We start from the raw sequence: 23,057 nt of genomic DNA on the forward strand, positions 1-23,057 counted from the left end.
GGCATATAATCGGAGCTGTAGCCACCGGCCTGCACCACAGCCATAGCAATGTAGATCCAAGCTGTGTCTGCAACCTACACCACAGCTCATGGCAACGCCGGGTCCTTAACCCACTGAGCGAGGGAGGGATCAAACCCACAATCTGATGGTTCCTAGTTGGATTCGTTAACCACTGAGCCACGACGGGAACTCCCTATAATTACATTCTTGACATATTAGAGTTTTAAGTTTTTCCACAGCTAAACCAATCAGACACATTTTTTTTTTCTGAGAAAAAATAGACATTTATTACTGTTTCCTTTTACTTTTGGAGAGATAGATTAAAGTGGCTAAGTAAGCATAGCCAAGATCATTAAATCCTAATTTTTTTTTTTAAACACAAGTCAGGTTGTTTTGATATCAGAGTTTATGCTTTTAACTAATACATTACTTTATTGTCAATCAAATGAATATATTAAAGTTCAGAGGACATCATTACAGGTGACAGGATATAGAATTTCACACATATTTCTTATTTTTTTGATTACTTTCATACTTAGAATGCCTGCCTATCCCATCCAAGATCTGATGTTTACCTTTATAAGTAGTATTACAGTGTGTTCCCATCTTAGAATATGCAATATCTACTTGTATATTTTCTGTAGAGTTTCCTTATGGGATGATTTTTTAAAATAATATAATCTACTAGGAATTTGTTTGCATCAATAGTAAATCAATAGATAAATATTTATAATTTATTTTCAAATCATCAGCTAGTTTTCTAGCAATCTATATATCATTTATTATACACTATGTAATTTTTATATATTATGCTCCTAATTAGGATCTGTGTTGTCCTAATTAGGATTTATATTATTATGATCCTAATTTCTCCTTTGTTCTATTGATCTCAAAGCCTGTCTGTGTCTTTGATAAAACCATGCTGTATATTGAGGAGTATACCTCTGGTTGGTTGAGGTTTTTCTCTTTTCTGCTCTCCACCTCCCAGTTTTTCTTTACTGTTCTCATCTGTTTATTCTAACAGATGATCTTTAGAACCTTTTTCTAAACCCTTCAACTCACTTGTGATTTTGACTGGAATTATTTAAACTCATAAATTAATCTAGAAAAAATAGTTATCTTTGTAGTAGAGCGTTTCCTCCACTGGGAACATTCCCGATTCTTTCTATCCTTTTTTTTTTTTTTTTTTAAATCATTCTAGTTTTGAAATATTTGCTAATTATACATTCTTAATTGAATTTAATATAAAAATTGCTAAGTTTTTAACAGGGTATGTATAAATAATCATAATAGAGGGTATAATCTTAAGTATAGAGTTTTTCATGCTTATGGTGATTTAGATTGATTTTAAATAATATTGGAAGATCATTGTAATAATAATAAGCAAATAAATAAAAGCAAAAAGTAATTCACCTGTAATTTTGAGAAAGATTCTATTACAGAAAAAATATTAACATATAATAAATGAGAATCTGAAATTCTATTAGCCATTTCAAGTTTTTAATTGCTTGTAATATCTTTTTTCTTTCTTTTTTTTTTTTTGTCTTTTTGCCATTTCTTGGGTCTCTCCCGCGCCATATGGGAGGTTCCCAGGCTAGGGGTCTAATCGGATCTGTAGCCGCCAGCCTACGCCAGAGCCACAGCAACTCGGGATCTGAGCCACGTCTACGACCTACACCGACCTACACCACAGCTCACAGCAACGTCGGATGTCGGATCGTTAACCCACTGAGCAAGGCCAGGGATCGAACCCGCAACCTCATGGTTCCTAGTCGGATTCGTTAACCACTGCGCCATGACGGGAACTCCCGCTTGTAATATCTTTATTTGAAGAAACTGTACTTCAGATGCTCTTTTCTATTTCTAAGAAGCTCTTTAGTTTGTTTGTCTTTAGGTTATAAGAAGTTCTTAACCCAATTTAATTTTTGTGCAGTCAAGTAGATCTTTGCATAAGAGTGAAACTGGTCTAATTTAAAAGGAGCCGTAAAGATCCTTTTGAGTCTTTTATTTAATCATCTGTTAGATTTAATGCAGTAGTTTGATAATCCAAAATCATTTTTATTTTAAATGGCTTTTTTGTGGATCTTTTTATTTTTTTAACCACGTCATTTTCCTTCCATAGGTCAGCAAAGATTTTTCAGTGTTACTTTCTTTTTACTCTTTTTTCCCCTTTGTTTGGGTCTGATTTCAGCCTTTTTGCATATTTCCTTTTGAGTCATTTTGTTCATTTAATTAAATGAACTGTGATAAAATGACAAAATACGAAAATGAGTAGTATCTATGTTTGTAATTTACTTAAGATATTTCTTCCTCAGCTCATTTTATCTGTCTCTTTATGTGCTGGAGTCTTGTCTCTTCCCTGCTGTTTGTTCATCCATTCATTTATTTTTCCATTTATTTTTATTTGTTTTTTTTTTAGCTAGTTTTTATTAACTGCTTAATCCAGGCATTGGGGAAATAATGGTAATCATGATACAGTGGATATTTTTTTTCAGGGCACAACAGTGTAGAGGATGAGTTGTAGGGATGTGAAATTGGAAGACATCAGATAGTTAGAAGGTAGTGGTTATAGGGATGGCCAGAGGGAGTAAAGATAGAATCCTTAGGACTCACTGTCAATTAAATATGGGGTGAGTGAGATAAGATGGTTGTCCCCAAGTTCTTAACCTATTTATTGTTTATACTTTTATTATGCAAGTTATGTTTCAGACACTGTGCTAAAGGATATAATCAGTAAACCACATCAAGACTATGATTATAGAGGGAGATCCAACTGGTTATGCCCAGGATAGGATTGTGTGTGTAGAGTAGAGTGGTATGATCATGAGTTCAGTTTCAGGCATGTTTAGGTTGAGCTGCCTGTCAGATGAAGTGGAGGTAGTGCATATTCAGATAGAGAGTTCAAGAGAGTCATGGCTAGAGATAGAGACTTGGGAGTCATCAGTGTATGACTGGTGATTGAAGTCAGGGTTTAGGAAATCTTTCAAAAGGAGTCCTTGGCGTGAAGGGAGAGTGAGAATTGGAGCCTTGAGGGACAGCTCTATTTCAGAGTTGGTCAGAGGAAGAAGAACCTGCCAAGAAGATTAAAGTGAAGTAATCAGAGAGATAGAAGAGAGCCTGGGAGAGTGTTTTATAAAAGCCAAAAGAATTTTCCAGACAAGAGCATTGTCTTGTCCAAGTTGAAGGTTGGTAAAATAAGCATTGAAAATGTCCACTAAATTTTGTAATTGGGAGATCGTTGATAACCAATGGAAAACCATTTCTATGGGAATTTGAGTAATAGATGAGAAAATGATGCCCCTTAGATTTTTTTTCTTTTTAAGAACTTTGGACCTATCAAGAGATGCCAGAGACTTAAGAGACAAGAAATGCTAGGTTTCTTGCATTAATGACAGATTGCCTTTGGGGAGGAAGACAAGCATATTTGTAGAGAATGAAGACATTCAAAGATCTGTCTTCCTCTGGCAGTTATATAAGCTTCGCAGCAGCAGGGATGTCCCAGTGTGTTCAGTGCCTGACATACAGTAAGTAATCAGTATATAGTTGAATTATGGAGCCTAATAGAAGATTTGAGCAATTTTTGTTATCCCAAGTCTAATCTCAAGTGTAGCTGCAGAATTTAGCCAATTTTAGAAGCTTAAGAATTACTTTTGTTCTCTGACATTAAAAACTAAACCTGTGATCAAAAAATTTAAACTTCTAAAGGAGTTTTAAAAATTCTTTTAGGATAAAAAGAGATGCTTTATAATATATTCTGTGTGTTTTATAGTATATTTTAAGTTCTACTTTGATTATTATTATCTTTTTTGGAACTTTGAAAATGTTAAAGATTTTATTTGAATTTTATATTATTCAGAAACTTTTAATGAGACACTAACCATGCCTTTTCATTGTAGCTTGTTTGTGAATTGTTTTTTTAAATAACATGAACACTTATTCTTTAGTATGAAGTTTATGATAGCACGTGTCTTAAGGCCCACCTCATGTGTGGTGAAACTAATTCTCTTAAGTTCCATTTAATGCGTCATTTGATTTCTATAGTCTTAAGAGATCAGAAAGATTCATAATTGGAGTTCCCGTCATGGCTCAGTGGTTAACAAATCCAACTAGGAACCATAAGGTTGCGGGTTCGATCCCTGGCCTTGCTCAGTGGGTTAAGGATCCGGCATTGCCATGAGCTGTGGTGTGGGTTGCAGATGCGGCTTGGATCCCGCGTTGCTGTGGCTTTGGTGTAGTCTGGCAGCTACAGCTCTGATTTGACCTCTAGCCTGGGAACCTCCATATGCTGTGGGAGCGGCCCAAGAAAATGGCAAAAAGACAAAAAGACAAAAAAAGAAAAAAGATTTGTAACTAAGTTAATGTATCTCAATTGTTTACTTTAGTAAGACCTAATATATTTTCTAGGTAGTTTTTTTATATTGAGCAGAGGCAAGGAAATATATGAGCCTAAAAGATTATATTTTTAGGCAAAAAATATGGCCGTAACTTTCCCTTTTGCGATTTCTCAGTTGCTTATAAAAGTTTGATTTATGTTCCATAGACATATATGTGAAATATAAAATGAGTTAGAAAGAAGAAATATATAATGCTGTTTAAGTGATTATGCATTTTTCTTTTAGGCTGGGAAATGAGGAGCAACAGGCTGAGGTTCCAATTCTTTATCATGATGTTACCTCCCTTTTGCTCATCCAGATCTTAATGATGCCACAACCCTTACGCAGAGGTATGTCTTTATAATTCAGATCCTTAGATTATATTGTATATATAATGAATATTCTAAAAATCATGGGCAGAAATATAGCATTCAGTCTGATGGAAATGTTCTGAGCTAAATGGCACTTTTTTTTTCTATTAGTAAATAGTAATCATGTATATGTAAAGAAGATGACAGTCAAATAAAGAGGTCTTTTTTCCTTGTGACTGTATTTTTAGCTTTTCAGTCAATAATAAAGACGTGGAAATCACTCAGAAAATCTTTGTTTTGTTTTTGTTTTTAGGGCTGCACTGGCGACAGCATATGGAGGTTCCCAGGTTAAAGGTCGAATTGGAGCTACAGCTGCCAGCCTATGCCACAGCCACAGCAATGCCAGATCCAAGCTGCGTCTGTGACCTACACTATAGCTCATGGCAACACCAGATCCTTAACCCACTGAACAAGGCCAGGGATCGAACCCGGAACCCCATGGTTTCTAGTTGGATTCGTTTCCGCACTGTCATGACAGGAACTCCTGAAAATCTTTGTTTTTAAAAAGTTAAAATGATAATACAGAAATGTAAAAAACCGAGCAAACTGGCAGCTTTAATGCCGCCACCTTATTTACATGCATACATATTTTATTTTGATACAGTAGTACCATAGAGTTATTCAAAATGAGATGACTCATTATTTTTAATTAGTGTTAATATGATACTAGTATCATATTAACAGCATTAAATACTAGAAATAGTTTAATTATTGCTCCCTGGTTGTATAAACTGTTTAAGTTTTTAATATATTTTGGATATTAACCCCTTATTGGACATATAGTTTGCAAATGTCTTCTTTTATTCAGAAGGCTACCTTTTTGTTTTAGTGATAGTTTCCTTTACTGTGCAAAGGTTTTTTAGTTTGATATGGTCCCATTTGTTTAATTTTTGCTTTTGTTTCCCTTTCATGAGGAGACATATCCAAAAAAAATATTGCTAAGAGTGATGTCATACGTTCCTGTGTTTTCTTCTAAGAGTTTCATGGTTTTAGGTCATACATTTAAGTTGTTAATTCATTTTTGAGTTTATTTTTGTATATAGTCTGAAAAAGTAGTCCAATTTGATACTTTTCCATGTAGCTTTCCAATTTTCACTGCACCATTTATGAAAGAAGCTGTCTTTTCCCAATCATATATTCTTGCCTCCTTTGCGTAAATTAATTGACCGTATATACATGGGTTTATTTCTGGGCAGGAAAGTCAGTTTAAATGCTTGATTGATTGATTTATCAATTCTCAGGAAAGTGACTGTTTTTTCTTTTTTGTCATTCTCCAAAGGTGATTGCTTTTTTTTTTTTAGTTTTATTATGAATTTGTGGATTTTTTAACAAATGTGTTGTCTTTGAGTTCCAGTATAGAATAACAACTGTTTAAACACTGTGTTTGGTTGCGTTGGCTTGTGTCCTATTGTCCAGTAGTCTTTGATAGCTTTTTCAAACCAAGGCTTTTTAATCCGTGGTTTAGGAATTCATTAGCGACCTTCAAGGAGTCCAAGAATCTCCCAAATGATATAAGAATTTTTGTGTGTAGATGTCTATTCTTTCTGAGAAGTTCCATAGCTCTTACCATATTTTCAAAAGAATATTGACCCCAAAAGCGAGTTATTTATAAATTCCCCCGTGGACTCTTGGTCATACACAAATAAATATTTCTATAATAAGGAATAGCAGTAAGGAAATTGCTTTTGAGTTGTTGTAGAATGAGATGCAGATTATAATGGGATGATGAGAGGAAGATGAGAGAACAGAGATAGGGAGAGTTATCAGGAATGAATGTGGGGAGCGTTCCCGTTGTGCATTGGAAACAAATCTGACTAACATCCATGAGGATGAGGGTTTGATCCCTGGCCTCGATCAGTGGGTCAGAGATCTGATGTTGCTGTGAGCTGTGGTGTAGGTCACGACCAGCTTGGATCCCGCTTTGCTGTGGCTGTGGCTGTGGCGTAGGCCGGCAGCTGCAGCTCTGATTCAGCCCCTAGCCTGGGAACTTCCAGTACTGCAGGTGAGGCCGTAAAAAAAAAAAAAGCACCCCCCCATAATGACTTCATTTTCTGCGATACTGTGATGTGATAGATGTGACATCTATTTAGTAGTTCAGTCATCACGGCAGTTTAGAAGATGCAGTAAAGAATAATAAAACTAAATATTAATGCCAATAATTTTCATTTGTGATTCTAAGGGAAAATTCACTTTTTAAAGAGCCCCAGGCCAGCATTCCTACCCTACCAAACTCTACATCTTATGTGATCAATAGGGGCAAGTTTGAGCCCTTGAAGGTGCCTTGTTTCCCTATTCCTTCCCTTTTCCCTATCATGTGGTAGCACTATAAAACTTAAATCTGTACCATCGTTTTAAGTCTGTGCTTCTACGGCATTTTAAATAAATATTGATCTTCCTTTGTTTACTCTCAGGTGGCTTGATAGGGGATTTAAAAAAAATGTTGATTGAGAGTAGATGTCCAATTTTTCTCCTTTTTAAATTTTGATAATTGTATTTAAAGGATTTTGCTCTCTGTAGTAACCTTGGAAGACAGCAACCTTAATTAATATACACTGAAAATGAGATTACTTGTTTTTGTCTAAGTCCTTAAAAGACATTGATTTCACAAATGTTTAAATATTTAAAATGATAATCACAGTAGACAAAGTAATTTTAAAAATTCATACTTTGCTTCAATAAAAAGCTTAAGGTAACATTTCTTTAAATGCATTGTTTCTTTCTAATTAAAAATTTATTTATTTAGTTTACAGTGAGAAGCAGCTGTATGCGGGTGGTGTTTCTAGACAGTATACATGATTTCCTGGTTAAAATGACTGTGCTTAGTAGACAAATTCTGTAACTTTCATCATTCTATTAAAACATCTAATTGTCATGAAATACTCTTTTTTTTTTTTTTCCTGGTTCTCCTCCTATCTCTTCTCCTACTCATTTTCAAGGCTGCTTTCATTAGCCTCTTCCTCTTACCACTCTTTGAGTTGTTCCTTGGTTCCTGACCCTATATCATTTTTACCTTTTTTCCCATCACATCAACTATACCTATTCTTTGGTGATTCCCAAATATCTAGCTCCAATCTACAACTCCCTGATGAGCTGCAGACTCAGTTTCTATACATGCCTCAAACTCAATTATATAACTTTAATTCATTTTCTTCCTATCCAGAATTGTTCTCTTCCTGTGTTTTCCATTTTAGTTAATAGCACCACTGTTTACTCTTTGTAGAATGAGAGACTACTTTCATTTTCTACCTCCACAGCTCTTTCAAATCCTAGAATTTCTCTAATGTAAATATTTCTCTAAGTTGACTCATTCTCTCCATCAGGCCATCTAATTTGACATATGCTAGAGTACTTCCACTGTCTGTGAATAGGTGTTCTTGCCTCTAGTCTTGTTTCAGTCCCTTTCTTCTAGGAAGCAGCAGTGAATATTTTAAAATTCAAATCTAATATTATTACTATCCTATTTAAAGTCTTTTCATTGCCCGGTCTAGGTGCTATAAATCAAGTGCTTTATAGATAACAAACAAGTAACATAAATAGTGATATTAATAACAACAGATGTTCACTGATTGCCATTGCCAGTCATTATTTTAAACATTTAATTAACCATATTTCACTTAATCCCTTTAAAGCAGGCAATATTATCCACATTTAACAGATAAAGAAATAAAATCAGAGCATTTAACTAACTTGCCTAAGATCAGAAGATTCAGAATTTATTATTTTTTTTTAACAGGTTTTTTTTTTGTTGTTGTTGTCTTTTGTCTTTTTGTTATTGTTGCTATTTCTTGGGCCGCTCCCGCGGCATATGGAGGTTCCCAGGCTAAGGGTTGAATTGGAGCTGTAGCCACCGGCCTACACCAGAGCCACAGCAACGCGGGATCCGAGCCGCGTCTGCAACCTACACCACAGTTCACGGCAACGCCGGATCGTTAACCCACTGAGCAAGGACAGGGACCGAACCCGCAACCTCGTGGTTCCTAGTCGGATTCGTTAACCACTGCGCCACGACGGGAACTCCAAGATTCAGAATTTAAATCTAAACAATTTGGCTTCATAGCCTAAGTTAATTCCTAACAGTAATGTATTCTGTTGACTCCTTGTCTTTAGTTTGATATAATTGGGAATTGGGACTGGGACAAGTTAGAGAATGTGTGCTTGGCCAAAGAGGCCAGTTACTACTCAGCTCCAGATAATTGCTGGCAGGTAAGAATGTGGGCCAGTACTGTCAGATCTTCCTGTTTGTCAAGAGTCAGTAGAACTCTGGACTTTTACAAGATGTATTCTGTTTTCAAATATCAGTAACTGAAAGCAAAGCAGGATAAAGGCAAACCAAATATGTCTGTGGGCTACATTCAAACAGGTAGCCTTCAGTTTGCAACCTTTGGTCTTCGGCATAAAGATTACTTTTCTAGCTTTGTCTCTCAAAGCTCACTGTTTATAGTCTAGCCTCACTGGACAATTTACAATTCGTGTTAAGTCTTGGGCTCTTTCAGTGGCCATTGCACAAATGCTTCCTCTATCTGGAATCCCCCTTTCCTTGCCTTGTCCCATCCTTGCCTTCCTTATTATGGCTTATTTCTTTGTATCATGCAAGACTAACACTCCTTGATCGGGCGGGTGGCTTTAATTTTTTTTTATGCCCCGCCCTTAGTCTATATTAGTTCCTTTTCTATTTGCTCCCATTATACCCTGTACATACATATAGCCATCTGCCTCTCTCTCCCACTCTCCAGACTCTAAGTCCTTATTATCTGTATCCTGGTATGTGTAAAATACCTAGGTATTAGGATTTATAGAAATCCATCTAGAGCTAGCTTAGAAGCACAAAGAAAGAGCACCAATGGATGTATACAACCAAACTGTAGGAGTTTATAGTCTTAGGGATGCTAGAAGTAGGGCTTCAGATGCTAGCAGGGTTCTTGCCATCTTGGGTCTATATTTCTTTGTGTAGATCTGCAGATCTGCTTCAGTCTTGCCTTAGATAGTCTCTGCCACAGACCTGAAACATGACCGCTGATATTTCCAGAATCTCATCTTTACACCTTCCTTTATTTACCTCCAGTTAGAAAAATCCCAGGTAGGTACTCTGACTGGCTCAGCTTATCTCAAGTTCCCACCCCAGAGCCCTTCAACACTGATAAGAAACAGAATGTGTGTGTATGCACGTGCACGCGCGCACACACACAGAAAAATACAAAATAAGGCAAGAGGGGGTTCCTGTCATGGCTCAGTGGTTAACAACCTGACTAGTATCCATGAGGATGCGGGTTCAATCCCTGGCCTTGCTCAGTGGGTTAAGGATCCAGCATTGCTGTGAGCTGTGGTGTGGGTCCCAGACACGACTTGGATCTGGCACTGCTGTGGCTGTGGTGTAGGCTGGTGACTGTAGCTCTGATTCGACTCCTAGCCTGGAAACCTTCACATGCCACCTTTGTAGCCCCAAGGAAACAATAAAATGAAATCAGGCAAGGTTTTTCTTAGGGCATAATTTTTAAGGTGTCTTCTGACTAATTTAAGAATTAGCCAGGCTTCGAAGTGGGAGTGTTTCCACTTGTACAGAGACCCAGTGGAGCAATGCCATGTGTTTCCTTTAAAAAGATCAGTCTTGCTATAATAAACAACAACAACAAAAAGATTGCAAGGGGCTAAAGAAAAGTTAACAAGAAGACCTGACTGCTATCTTTTGAAAGACCTGCTACCAAGGTTGGCCATTAAGTAGTATCTGGGAGCTTTGATTTGGGGAGGTTTTCCACCATTCCCCTCATAAGAGTGGCTCTCTATGCCTAAACTGTATAAAGTAGTTTATGCTGAACATACCCGCTTTCTTCCTGGGAATCTAGAACTTTGGTATATGCTAGGCAGAGGGTACCTATGTGAGTGGCTCCTAATAAAAATCTTGGGCATAATCTCTTAAGAGCTTCCATGGTATATACTTCACACATGCTGTCACAGCACATTGCAGGGGGAATTAAGCATGTCCTGTGTGACTGTACAGAGAGAGGGTTCTGGACTTCACCCAATATCCCTTTTGCTTTTGATGATTTTTCTTTGTATCCTTTTGTGACAATAAATCATAGGAGTACATGCTGAGTCTTGTTAGTGTTCCTAGTGAATCAGCAATCTGGAGTTAGTCCTGGGGACCCGCAACACAAGTATTTATGGGTCTGTGAAAGAAAGGATGGAAGTATGGTCTAGAGTATTGGAACTGGCTTGAGAGATTTAAAAATAATTAACAGGATTTGGTGATTCTTTTAATGGGGAGATCAAGATACTTTCTTTTAATGGAAAGTATCAAGGATGTCAACAAGTTTCTGAATTTAGCAGCTGATTAATTGGAAGTAACCATTTACGAAGGGGAGTGGCATAATAGAAAGAATAATTGAATTTGAATGATTTCTGTGGATTCAGGTTCAGAACTGAGTGCTTATTAGCTTTATCATCACAGGCATATCCTTTTGAAGCTCAGTTGTCCAGTTGTTATGAAGATTGAAAGGAAACATTTGAAAAAATGTTCTAAGTTATTAGATGTATTTAAATATTAATTATGATGATTTAGCTACTGTTATTAATACCTATTATGTGCCAGAAGCTACCAGGCATTTTACATGTTGTTATTACTATTCTTGCATTGTTATAGTTTTCACTGAGTTTTAAAATTCAATTAGAGTACTTAAAATATTGGGATTTCCTTCTTTCTCTTTCTTTCTTTCTTTCTTTCATTCATTCATTGTAGAAGTTCTGTATTGTATTATCCTTTAGAAGATATATATCAGATTAGAAGCAAAGTGTTAGTTTTAAGCCCTCAGACTCCCAGTCATTGTTTCTAAACACATGATGTCCAGCAAGTGATTTTCCAAGATTACACAGCTATTCTGAGGTTGAGTGGCATTAGTACTGAGGTCTTCTAAAACAGAGCACACTTTCCAATATGCTAAATGCCTCTCACCTGCATATTATGTAAATGAATAAAGAAAATTTGTTTTCATAATTCCAGATCTGTTGGGTAGCAAATATAATATCACATTATTATTTTATAACAAGTGTTGAATAAAAACCAATTACATCTGCAAGAAAAGGCATATGTGTATATATATATATATGTGTGTGTGTGTGTAAAAAGTGTTATATATGTGTGTGTAAAAAGTGTTGAATATATTATGTGTAAAAAGTGTTGAATATATATTATATATATGTAACAAGTGTTGAATAAAAATCAATTACATCTGCAAGAAAAGGCATATGTGTAAATATATATATATTTGGGAAATTATCTTGAGTAAAAACTGTCCAGATTCCAATGAAATAGTGATCTTCTGTTTCTCTTCTAGACCACTTCACCTGCATCGTGAAGGTGCTTTTTACCCTACTGTACACGCAAGGCCTTGTGGCACTTTCAGTTAAATGCAGTGAGGAAGATAGATCAGCCTGGAAACACACGGGAGCTCTCAAAAAGGTCAGTATCTTATCTGAATTTGTCATTTAGTAGTTTGGTGAACTATTTAAGTTGTGTTATGAGTGAATGAGATTAGATGTTTGAAAGACAAAATCAATTATTAACAGTGTATTAATTGGAAATGGAGCACCTTCTGGCTAAAACAGTTAATAATGTTTTCCTTATACAATGAGGACTTCTGCATCCATCTCTAAACCTTGGCCTTTTTCCCTTTTTATTTGGGCAGTTTTGTTTTGCTTTTGCTACAAGCCTTAAACTTTGAAAAGCTATAAAAATTGAAGCAAGTAATAAAATGTATGTAGACTTAAACTGTTTTGCTTATCCGTCATTTTTTTTCTTCCCCTTGCTCCATCCGCAATCATAATCCAAAGATCGCTTTTGACTCACCACTTCTAGATTTTAAAAATCCTAGCTTTTTCTTAATTATACTTCTTTAAAAACTGCTTTTTCCCATGTTAAAAAATATATAAGTTGTTAGTAAATTTAAAGGCATTCTCTTTAAGTTAAAATTATGTGGACAATTTAGAAAAATCGTGCAAGTTTAGTTAAATGTTAGTATTTTCAGTGGCTTGAAAACAAATGAGATACTGTGGAACCAAAGAACTGAATGAGTAATTTGGCTTAGAGATAAGTGAAATAGGGAAATTACTTCAGTGTTTATTTGGAGAAATCGGCAGGAAAAAGTAATACTTGTAGTGTTAGATTGAACCTTTTGTTTGGCTTAGACTTTTAAAGAGATTTTAAACCTCATTGAAAAGTTTCTGTTAAAATCATATCTACTTGTATTAAGGAGAGAAAAACAATTATAAATACTTATGTGTAAAAAAATTTAATATAGTATCGTGACAAAGTTTGTATATCCTAATTTAGAGATATTGGTGGTTGGCCATTGTACCTGAGTACTAGGCCAAGCTCTTGCCACTCAATAGAGATATTACTTTTTTGGTCAAGACATAAAGCTCTCTGAACCTCAGCCTTCTCAAAGGTAAATGAGAGGTTTAAAACATATGATTTATAAGGTCCCCTCTATTTCTAAAATTCTGTTATTCTAAATAACAAAATTAATTTATCTCTTCCTTCAATGATTTTTCTTCCTTCTTTCTAGTTGTTTCTGGGATAATTTTGCCTTCTCTAATTATCTTTCTTTTTTCTAAATGTTCTTTGAGTTTCTCTGTACTCTAATCTGTTATCTGGATTGTTTGTATTCAAATCAGTGTAACAAATCTCTATGCTGTGTCATTGTTTAAATGTTTCCTTAGTAAGTTGTCTAATCATGAAACAGTACACATTTAAAACACTTTCTGATATAATATGGGTCTAAATCTATTCATCTGACTTCTCATTAAAATGAGACTTCCTGACAGAAAATTAGACAATTGTAAGTCTGTGATGGAAGGAACATGAAGTAATTTGGAAAACTCTTCTGTCAGTTTTCTTTTTTAATTTGGTAATTGTTAGCTGTTTTTAAAAAATACTTAAAGCATTTGAGTCAGATTCTTATCAGAATATAAATTGGAAATTTATAGCTATATAAATTGCTCTAATGAATGAAAACAAAAAATTATGACAGTCTATATGTTGGTTTACCACATTATTAGCTTTTTCTACTATAGATCTAAACATTTAGATAAGTGACAGGTTATAAATAATAGCAACAGCAATATTTATGAATAATGAGATATCACTGTATTCTCTATCATTCATTCTCTTATGTATGTATGTATGTATGTATTTTTGCTTTTTAGGGTCATACCTGCAGCATATGGAAGTTCCCAGACTAGGAGTCGAATTAGAGCTGCAGCTGCCAGCCTCTGCCACAGCCACAGCAATGTAGGATCTGAGCTGCATCTGCGACCTACACCACAGCTCATGGCAATGCCAGATCCTTAATCCGCTGAGCAAAGACAGGGATCGAACCTGCGTCCTCATGGATACTAATTGGGTTTGTTACTACTGAGCCACAAGAGGAACTCCTCATTCCTCCTTTTAAAAATTTCCTTTTTCTGGAGTTCCCGTCGTGGCGCAGGGGTTGACGAATCCGACTAGGAACCATGAGGTTGCGGGTTCGGTCCCTGTCCTTGCTCAGTGGGTTAACGATCCGGCGTTGCCGTGAGCTGTGGTGTAGGTTGCAGACGTGGCTCGGATCCCGAGTTGCTGTGGCTCTGGCGTAGGCCAGCGGCTACAGCTCCGATTAGACCCCTAGCCTGGGAACCTCCATATGCCACGGAAGTGGCCCAAAAAAATAGCAAAAAGAAAAAAAAAAAAAAAAAAATTCCTTTTTCTTTTACCTCTTCCTCCTCTCTTTCCCATCCTTATTTTCTTTCTTCATTGTGTCTTACTCATTTCATCTTTGTAATTCCTTATCCTCAGGTATGATAATTCCAATGAAAATAGATCTTATCTAGTAAAATAAAATACGTAGGTACTATGTGTTTTCAGAGGGATGTTAGAGTTAATTTGATAATGAGGTTTAATTGCACTGGAAAAATAATCATTTCAGTTATTATACATTGTGTTCTTTTTGTTAGTGGAATTTCTATTAAAAGAATATTAACACATCAGGATTTCTTAATCTGGGGTCCTTTGTTTCGTTTTGTTTTGCTGGGGAGTAGGACCATAGAATCCAGCAAATACTCAAAAGGTCTGCCACCTCTAAAAGTTTAAGAGGTGCTATAATTTGGACAGAGCATCTACCCAGCACAGCGTCTATTGCATCTTTCAACCCTTAATTCTTTTATTTTACTCACATACCTTTGCCACTTTTCCAATAGGATTCTCTTGATTGTGATCCTAGGTCTTTCATCTGTGGTCTCAGAAATCCTCTTCCTAAGCTTTACTTCTTAAAAAAAAAAAAAAAAAGCTTTGCTTCTTAAAGCTTATCTTCTTAAGCTTTACCAAAAAGCCTACTCTTTGCTTTATTCAAATATTGCTTATATAAAATATGGTTTCCTAAGGCTGTTTATATATGAAGTAAAATTATTTCCTTAATCTAATACTCTTTGAGTGAGAAGAGTTAATGTAAAACAATGAATACTACATTGTGTTTGGCTTTCTGATCTGATATAGTGTCTTCTATGTGTAAAAGAAGTCCTTAAAAGGTATTTCATAATAATAATTTAAAAGCTAATTATCACTCAGTAACTTCCTTGCATGATCTACGTACCATTTGTTTTTATTGAAGGGTATTTTTCCCATAATCAGAAAGTATTATACTTGAAATACTTTTCTGTTTTTATGCTCTGTAAATCTTTTACTTAAAAGAGTATATTGAATTAGACTTCTGGGCTGAATTGTATTTTTTCACAACCTTAAATACATTGCATTGATTAATAAGCAGCAAACCTGTCTAATATTTTCTTTTGTGTTGCCTATTCAAGAACTACTCTGATTAAGTCATTTCTAAAAACAAATATGTTGCTGTTTTGATATTCAGTGGCATATTGTTTCTTGCAAATTGTGTGTAACCTGTATGTCATCATATTTGACAAGTAATCATCCTGTTGATTAATTATGCAGGAGTGTGGTAGGCCATGTGATATAAGGATATCAGTTGTAGAGTCAGAGTCTTTTTATAGTTTATCAGGATATGATAAAACTACATGGCTGCATTATATGACAGAAAGCTGGGGGGTCATTTAAAGATAGTGCAAGAACTCACTATTAAAAGAGGTGCATGTAGGAGTTCCTGTCGTGGCGCAGTGGTTAACGAATCCGACTAGGAACCATGAGGTTGCGGGTTCAATCCCTGCCCTTGCTCAGTGGGTTAAGGATCCGGCGTTGCCGTGAGCTGTGGTGTAGGTTGCAGACGCGGCTCCCATGTTGCTGTGGCTCTGGCATAGGCTGGCAGCTACAGCTCCGATTAGACCCCTAGCCTGGGAAACTCCATATGCCGCGGGAGCGGCCCAAGAAATGGCAAAAAGACAAAAAAAAAAAAAAAAAAAGAGGTGCATGTAGGCAAGTTCCAAGATAAAAACTCCATTACCAAAATAAATTCCATCAGTTAGCCAGCAAGTATTTAGTGCTCAGATTTTTGTTATGTAGAGAGAGATATAAAAGACATATAGTTCCTGATATTTTGAAATTTACATTCTAATTGATGAAAGCACAATAACATGTGAGAAGGAAAGTGTCATCAAATAACAAATTTGTGGGAGTTCCAGTCATGGTGCAGCAGAAACGAATCCGACTAGGAACCATGAGGTTGCAGGTTTGATCCCTGGCCTCACTCAATGGGTTGAGGATCCGGCATTGCCCTGAGCTGTGGTGTAGGTTGCAGATGCGGCTCGGATCTGACGTTGCTGTGGCTGTGGCTTAGGCTGGCAGCTGTAGCTCTGATTCAGTCCCTGGCCTGGGAACTTCCATGCTGCAGGTGAGGCCCTAAAAAGCAAAAAAAAAAAAAAAATTTGTGGTCCCAACTATCAGTGCCTTAACAATTCAGGATAAATTTATATCCCACAGGGTTTACTCAATTCTTATATTTTACTATTTTAAAAATATAGTTAATGAATAGAATAAATGACATCACGTTTATTATTTTATTATAATTTTACTTTGCTATAATTTGCAACAATTTTAATGTCTCTGAACATAAAAAATGCATTTCATTGTGTAAAAATCTTATTGAAATAAATTTAAATTTATAAATAGCTTTATTTTTCCTTTCTTATAAAAATATAGAGTTGTTAACCTTAATCAATTTGTAGACTTATTAATGTTATCTGTAATTCTTTAATAAACACATTGTCCTATTTCATTTTTACATTAAATTGTTTTAGCAAATCTTATCCAAGGAGTTTGAGGGAATTGTAAAAGAAAAAACTTGTGGTCCATATTATACTTCATGCATATGTGATTTGTTCCACTATAATGAGTGTATATATACTTCTGTTGGCTTTTTTCACACCATACTGTAAATATTTTTTCACGTAGCTCAAATTTGTCATATTTACTGCCTATGAAATATTCTGATATGTCACAGACTTGTGGCTGCCAAAGGGGAGGGGAGAATGAGTGGGATGGATTGGGAGTTTGGGGTTAGTAGATGCAAACTATTGTATTTAGAATGGGTAAGCAGTGAGGTCCTGTTATACAGTACAGGGAACTATATCCAGTCTCTTGGGATAGACCATGATGGAGGATAATACAAGAAAGGGAATGTATGTATATGTATAACAGGTCACTTTGCTGTACAGCAGAAATCGGCACAACATTGTAAATCAAATATAGTTTAATAAAAAATTCTGATATGTCATAATTTAGGTAACTGCACTTTGGTTGGTCATTTCTAATTTTTCATTATTATAGTGCTTCATTGAATGTCATGGGCCTATAGCTATTTTTTTCTTTTTAGATTTTTTCCTTAGGAAGAATTTCGAGGGGTGAGAATTCTTGGGACAAAAGATATGATTTAGATATGTTCATTTACACATACATTATATGGTGTCTTTTGAAGAAGTATTAGAATAGCTTCAATCACTTACCCAATTTCATTGTGAATCCAGAGGCATACTGTTGTACACAGATTTTGAGAAAGTGAAGTTTACTTGCTTGAAAAACAATGTAATCACAATTATACTCATTTAAAAGTGTTTTTTCCAATATAAATGTTTTTGTAATTTTCAGTGACTGATTAAACTAATTTTTAATTGTTTTCCAGAATATATGTGATGCAGAAAAATCTCATGAAGTGTTATTGAGCTTTGTGATAAGTGAACTATCTAAAGGAAAGTTATACCATGAAGAAGGAACTCAGGAGTGTACAATGGTAAGCTCTCTCTAAGACTAGATGTAGTGGTTATTTAAAAATTTAGATATTCTTGCCATTGTGAGTATAATTTTTTAAGCTATGTCTGTTATAGAATGAATTGTTTAGATTTTCTTTTTTAACTTTAGGTTAGCCCTATTGCTTGGTCTCCTGAATCCATGGAAAAATATTTACAAGACTTCTGCTTACCTTTCCTCAGAATCACCAGCCTTCTCCAGCACCACCTTTTTGGGGAAGATTTACCTAGCTGCCAGGTATAATTTGGGATAGAGAGTAGAGAACCTTAAAAAAAAACCCAATTAGCTAATTTTAAAAAATATACTGATATATAATATAATAATCTGTATCCAGAACTGTCATACAAATGTACATTAATTTAGCTCAAAGACATATTTAGAATATTTACTGTTATTGTTACTTTTGTATTTGTTAGCATTCAAACAAATATTTTCATGATAGTATTAATATTAGTATTTGATATTAGAGGAGTTTTGGATTAGAGTTGTGATAATAAATGCCCAGCACTTGAACAGAAGATAGTGTTCATATTGATATATTTGTCATTATTTTTGTCGTATTGATGTATTTATCACTAGTCATAACTGGATTGTAATAACCTTTTTAAAGGATATTATGTTAATGCTGGCCAGCAAGCTGGTTGGTCAAAGATATGATGGTATTTATGTAATTTTAGAATTGCAGAATATTCTTGGATGAGTGATTATCATGGGTTTAATCTATTTTGTAAAACTGTGGGCCAGTATGAGTAGGCAAGACAGTGACACAATAGGAAACCAGAAGGTAAGTAAACCAAACTTTGTCTATAGGATTATGATCCTGACATTATCTGCCATTTGTTTCCAGGGAATTTGATATGAGAAGTATGACACATGTTTATGGTCTTTGAAGCCTACATGCAGTATGTCAGAATTAAGTCATTAATCATTCCTTCTCTCTTAAATAATTGACAATGCATTAAATAGTTTAAATTCCTTGTTTTTTTATCAAGTGATTAAGGATAAACTCTGTACATTTGTTCCCAAACATTCTATTTAGAGTTCTAAGATAAGGAACAAATTTAAAATATTGATCTATTAGATATTTTCTTTCATAGTTATTTACTTTTAAATTTGAACTTAAAAGTGTATTTCCTTCTGGCATATGAGCATCTTCAAGCATAGAGGAGGTTAACCAAACAGAATCTCTACTTCCTTTATCAGCTTGGCTTTCTTCACATTAAAAAGCTAAAGGCTGTGGTTCTTTGTGCTCTTGTTACCTAATTGTTTATTTTGTCATGTGTTTTTATTGGAGGGTATTTTTCTCCCATAATAAAGTACCTGGAAGCAGAAGCTCTTGAATTGGTCATGAAAGTTAGTCTGGGGCTTGGTCATACAGTGATGCCTATGGAGGAGCAGTAGGAGTAGTTTAGACCAAGGAAGAAATTCGTCAGTTAGGAGACATGGAAAGGAACAGGGTGACATAGTGTCAGAAGGTAAATGAAGGGGAAGTTGTGATGGATCTTGAATTTCACATGAAGGAATTTGGACCACTGAAAGATTTTTGAACAAAAATGTGCCATTCAAATTGTATTTCAGTATAAAACCTCATCCTAATGTAAGACATTTTGTGAGCTGTGAGGAGTGGAGGAACTAGGAACAGAAGAGCCAGTTGGGGAAGGACATATTAGAAGAAGATAAGGAGCATTTAAAGATTTCATAGATGGAGTAGTAAGGATTTGATAGCTAGTTCAACATGCTAAATCAAGGAAGAAGAAAGAAGCATGCTGTACTTGGGTTTTAAGCCTGGGAGATTTGAACCTTTGTGGTACAGTTATATTAGAGGAGGAATATGGGCCAGTTTTGTGGGGGCCCAAATGAAAGTATTTTGCATATGTTTAAGTTGAAGGGTTAAACTATATGAGTTAAGCAGATATATTCAATTGGAAAAAATTGGACTATATGAGTTAAGTGGATATATTCAATTGGAAAAAAGTAAGATATAACTTTAGATAGAAATTTGCTCTTTTTGTTTAGATTTCTGTCATCTGTGTAATCTTTTTGCTTTTTACATATATATGTAATATATAAAATATATGTAATTACAGAAATATATGAATATATAATATAAAAATACAGATAGATATTTGCTTGCTTTCATACTTTATTCACTTTGGCTTGTTTCTGTTAATCATGGCAATAAGATATAGATGGGTATAATGTTATGTACACTTTTAACTTTTGTGGATTTGATATTTTTTTCTTTATGTCACTTTCTTTCATTTAGAGTATTTTTTTTTTTTTTTTGGTCTTTTTTTGCTATTTCTTTGGGCTGCTCCAATGGCATATGGAGGTTCCCAGGCTAGGGGTCGAATTGGAGCTGTAGCTGCCAGCCTACGCCAGAGCCACAGCAACGCGGGATCCCAGCCGCGTCTGCAACCTACACCACAGCTCACGGCAACGCCGGATCCTTAACCCACTGAGCAAGGGCAGGGATCGAACCCGCTACCTCATGGTTCCTAGTCGGATTCGTTAACCATTGAGCCACGACGGGAACTCCCATTTAGAGTATTTTGTTTCACCCATTCATATCTCATACTTTTAGCCAAAAAATGCTTTATTAAAATTTATTCTTTTATTTCTTTTGATTCTAATTGCAAATCTACTCATTCATCAGTTTTCTCTTAATTTTTTTTTCTGTATTTCTTAAGATTAACTCAAGAATTATTCATTTATAGCCCTTTGTTTCATTTGGGTGAGAAAAAACTAAACATTTATTTGTTTAGATACCTTTACAAAGCAATTTATAATGACTGGCTGTTTCTTCACCAGCTTATAAACGAGGTTCTCATTTTACAGTGAGGAAATTGAAGGATGAAGATACTTCTCAGCTAGTAAGAAATTGCTTCATTCATCTGATAGAAATCATATTGTTCTCCTTGTTCATTTCTTTTTTTTTCTTTTTTTTATAATTTTTTTTAATTTTCCCACTGTACAGCAAGGGGGGCAGGTTATCCTTACATGCATACATTACAATTACATTTTTCCCCCCACCCTTTCTTCTGTTGCATCATGAGTATCTAGACAAAGTTCTCAATGCTATTCAGCAGGATCTCCTTGTAAATCTATTCTAAGTTGTCTCTGATAAGCCCAAGCTCCCGATCCCTCCCACTCCCTCCCCCTCCCATCAGGCAGCCACAAGTCTCTTCTCCAAGTCCATGATTTTCTTTTCTGAGGAGATGTTCATTTGTGCTGGATATTAGATTCCAGTTATAAGTGATATCATATGGTATTTGTCTTTGTCTTTCTGGCTCATTTCACTCAGTATGAGATTCTCTAGTTCCATCCATGTTGCTGCAGATGGCGTTATGTCATTCTTTTTTATGGCTGAGTAGTATTCCATTGTGTATATATACCACTTCTTCCGAATCCAGTCATCTGTCGATGGACATTTAGGTTGTTTCCATGTCCTGGCTATTGTGAATAGTGCTGCAATGAACATGCGGGTGCATGCATCTCTTTTAAGTGGAGTTTTATCTGGATAGATGCCCAAGAGTGGGATTGCAGGGTCATATGGAAGTTCTATGTATATCCTTGTTCATTTCTTTACCTGAAATTATCTTTTTTCATTTTTGAGAGGAAAGATGAAGGTGCATGTGGATGGAATTCAGTTGATCATATTCTTCAGCTTATGGCATACCATGCATAATGCCTCTAATATTATTCTCCCTTTGTTCCCCACATACCTTAGCCATTACGTCTCAGAAGTAATATGTTTGTATTTTGCTATACATCTTGTATTTTTCTTATGTTTTTTCCTACTAAATATTATATCATTTAGACCTAATCTTGTATCTCTAAATAATTCTTATTTCTGAATAGTTGGTATTCCAACATATGTATAGTCCACATTTTACTTACTCCTCATTGGTGAGCAGCTAGGCTGCTTCTAAATCCTTGCTATCATGAAAAAAAAAAAAACTACTGGAATGAAGGTAATGTTTTGTGTACTTTAAGCTTTCTCTGGGTTCTCTACCTATTTATGAGATTGTGGATCCATAGGATACATTCTGCCTCTTTGCTTTCTAACATGGCTGCTCAAGGTTCACATTCTCATCTATTTTCAGTGCATGAGGATTCTTGTTTTTTGCCCTACACTTGCCGGCACTTTTTATTATCTAGTGTTCTAATATTTGCCAATGAGATGGGGGTAAAGTATATCCTTATGGTTAATTTAATTTGCATTTCTCTAATATAAATGCAGTTGATCATCTACCCATGTATTTTTTTGACATTTAAATTTTCTTCTGTATATTTTCTACTCCTGTTCTTTGAACATTTTTAAAAATTGGGTTTTCTGTTATTATCCTCCTGCTTTGTCAGTTTTACTCATCGTGGATATCTTTTCACAGATTTTTGTTTTTGTTGCCCTCAGTGGAACAGAAATATTTACTTTTAATATTGTCAGGCCTATCACTTTTTAATTTATGACTTATGCTTTCAGAATCTTATATTACAAATCCTTCTGTAGTGTGAGATTATAAAATTACTTTGTATTTTCTTCTCTTATTTTTATAGTTTTGATTTTTTATATTTTTATGTTTAGATTTTTTCATTCAATCTGGAGTTTATATGAAGTAAAGATTTGTTTTTTTCTGTATTTAATGAGTTTTCTTGACACTATTTACAAAATAACCAATTTATAAAATAACATAAATTTTGGATACTAACTTCAGATGCTAACATGTTTCCATGTTTCTGGATTCTTTATTGTATACTATTGAGATATTTGCTAGTGAACTAGTAGCACAGAGTTTAATTACAGTGGTTTTATTGTAGACATTATATCTGGCAGAGTGAGCATTACTTCTTTCTTCCTTCTAACATCTTTTTTTTCTCAAATTTTTTTCCTGGTTAGCTATAGATGGACCTTTATTCTTACATATAAATTTTATAATCAGTTTTGTAAGTTTGTTTCCAAAATCCTACAAGCTGTTAGATGAGAATTTTCTTTGAATTTATAGTTTAAAGGCATTGAATGTAGTCTGTATGTCTATTCAGGACTTCTTTTAATATTTTCATAAAATTTAAAATTGTCAT

General features: G+C 35.0%; 1 protein-coding gene across 1 annotated transcript in view; it reads left to right on the forward strand.

Moving 5' to 3' along the window:
- Positions 1–23,057, forward strand: part of UBR3 (ubiquitin protein ligase E3 component n-recognin 3 (putative)) — a 225,364-nt gene that overhangs the window by 190,265 nt on the left and 12,042 nt on the right. The window contains 4 exon segments of the mRNA XM_021076503.1: positions 4,620–4,723; positions 12,073–12,197; positions 17,854–17,961; positions 18,090–18,215. Of these exon segments, the coding sequence (XP_020932162.1) occupies positions 4,620–4,723; positions 12,073–12,197; positions 17,854–17,961; positions 18,090–18,215 (463 nt within the window).

This window comes from Sus scrofa, chromosome 15 (genome assembly GCF_000003025.6).
Source record: "Sus scrofa isolate TJ Tabasco breed Duroc chromosome 15, Sscrofa11.1, whole genome shotgun sequence".
Taxonomy (NCBI): domain Eukaryota; kingdom Metazoa; phylum Chordata; class Mammalia; order Artiodactyla; family Suidae; genus Sus; species Sus scrofa.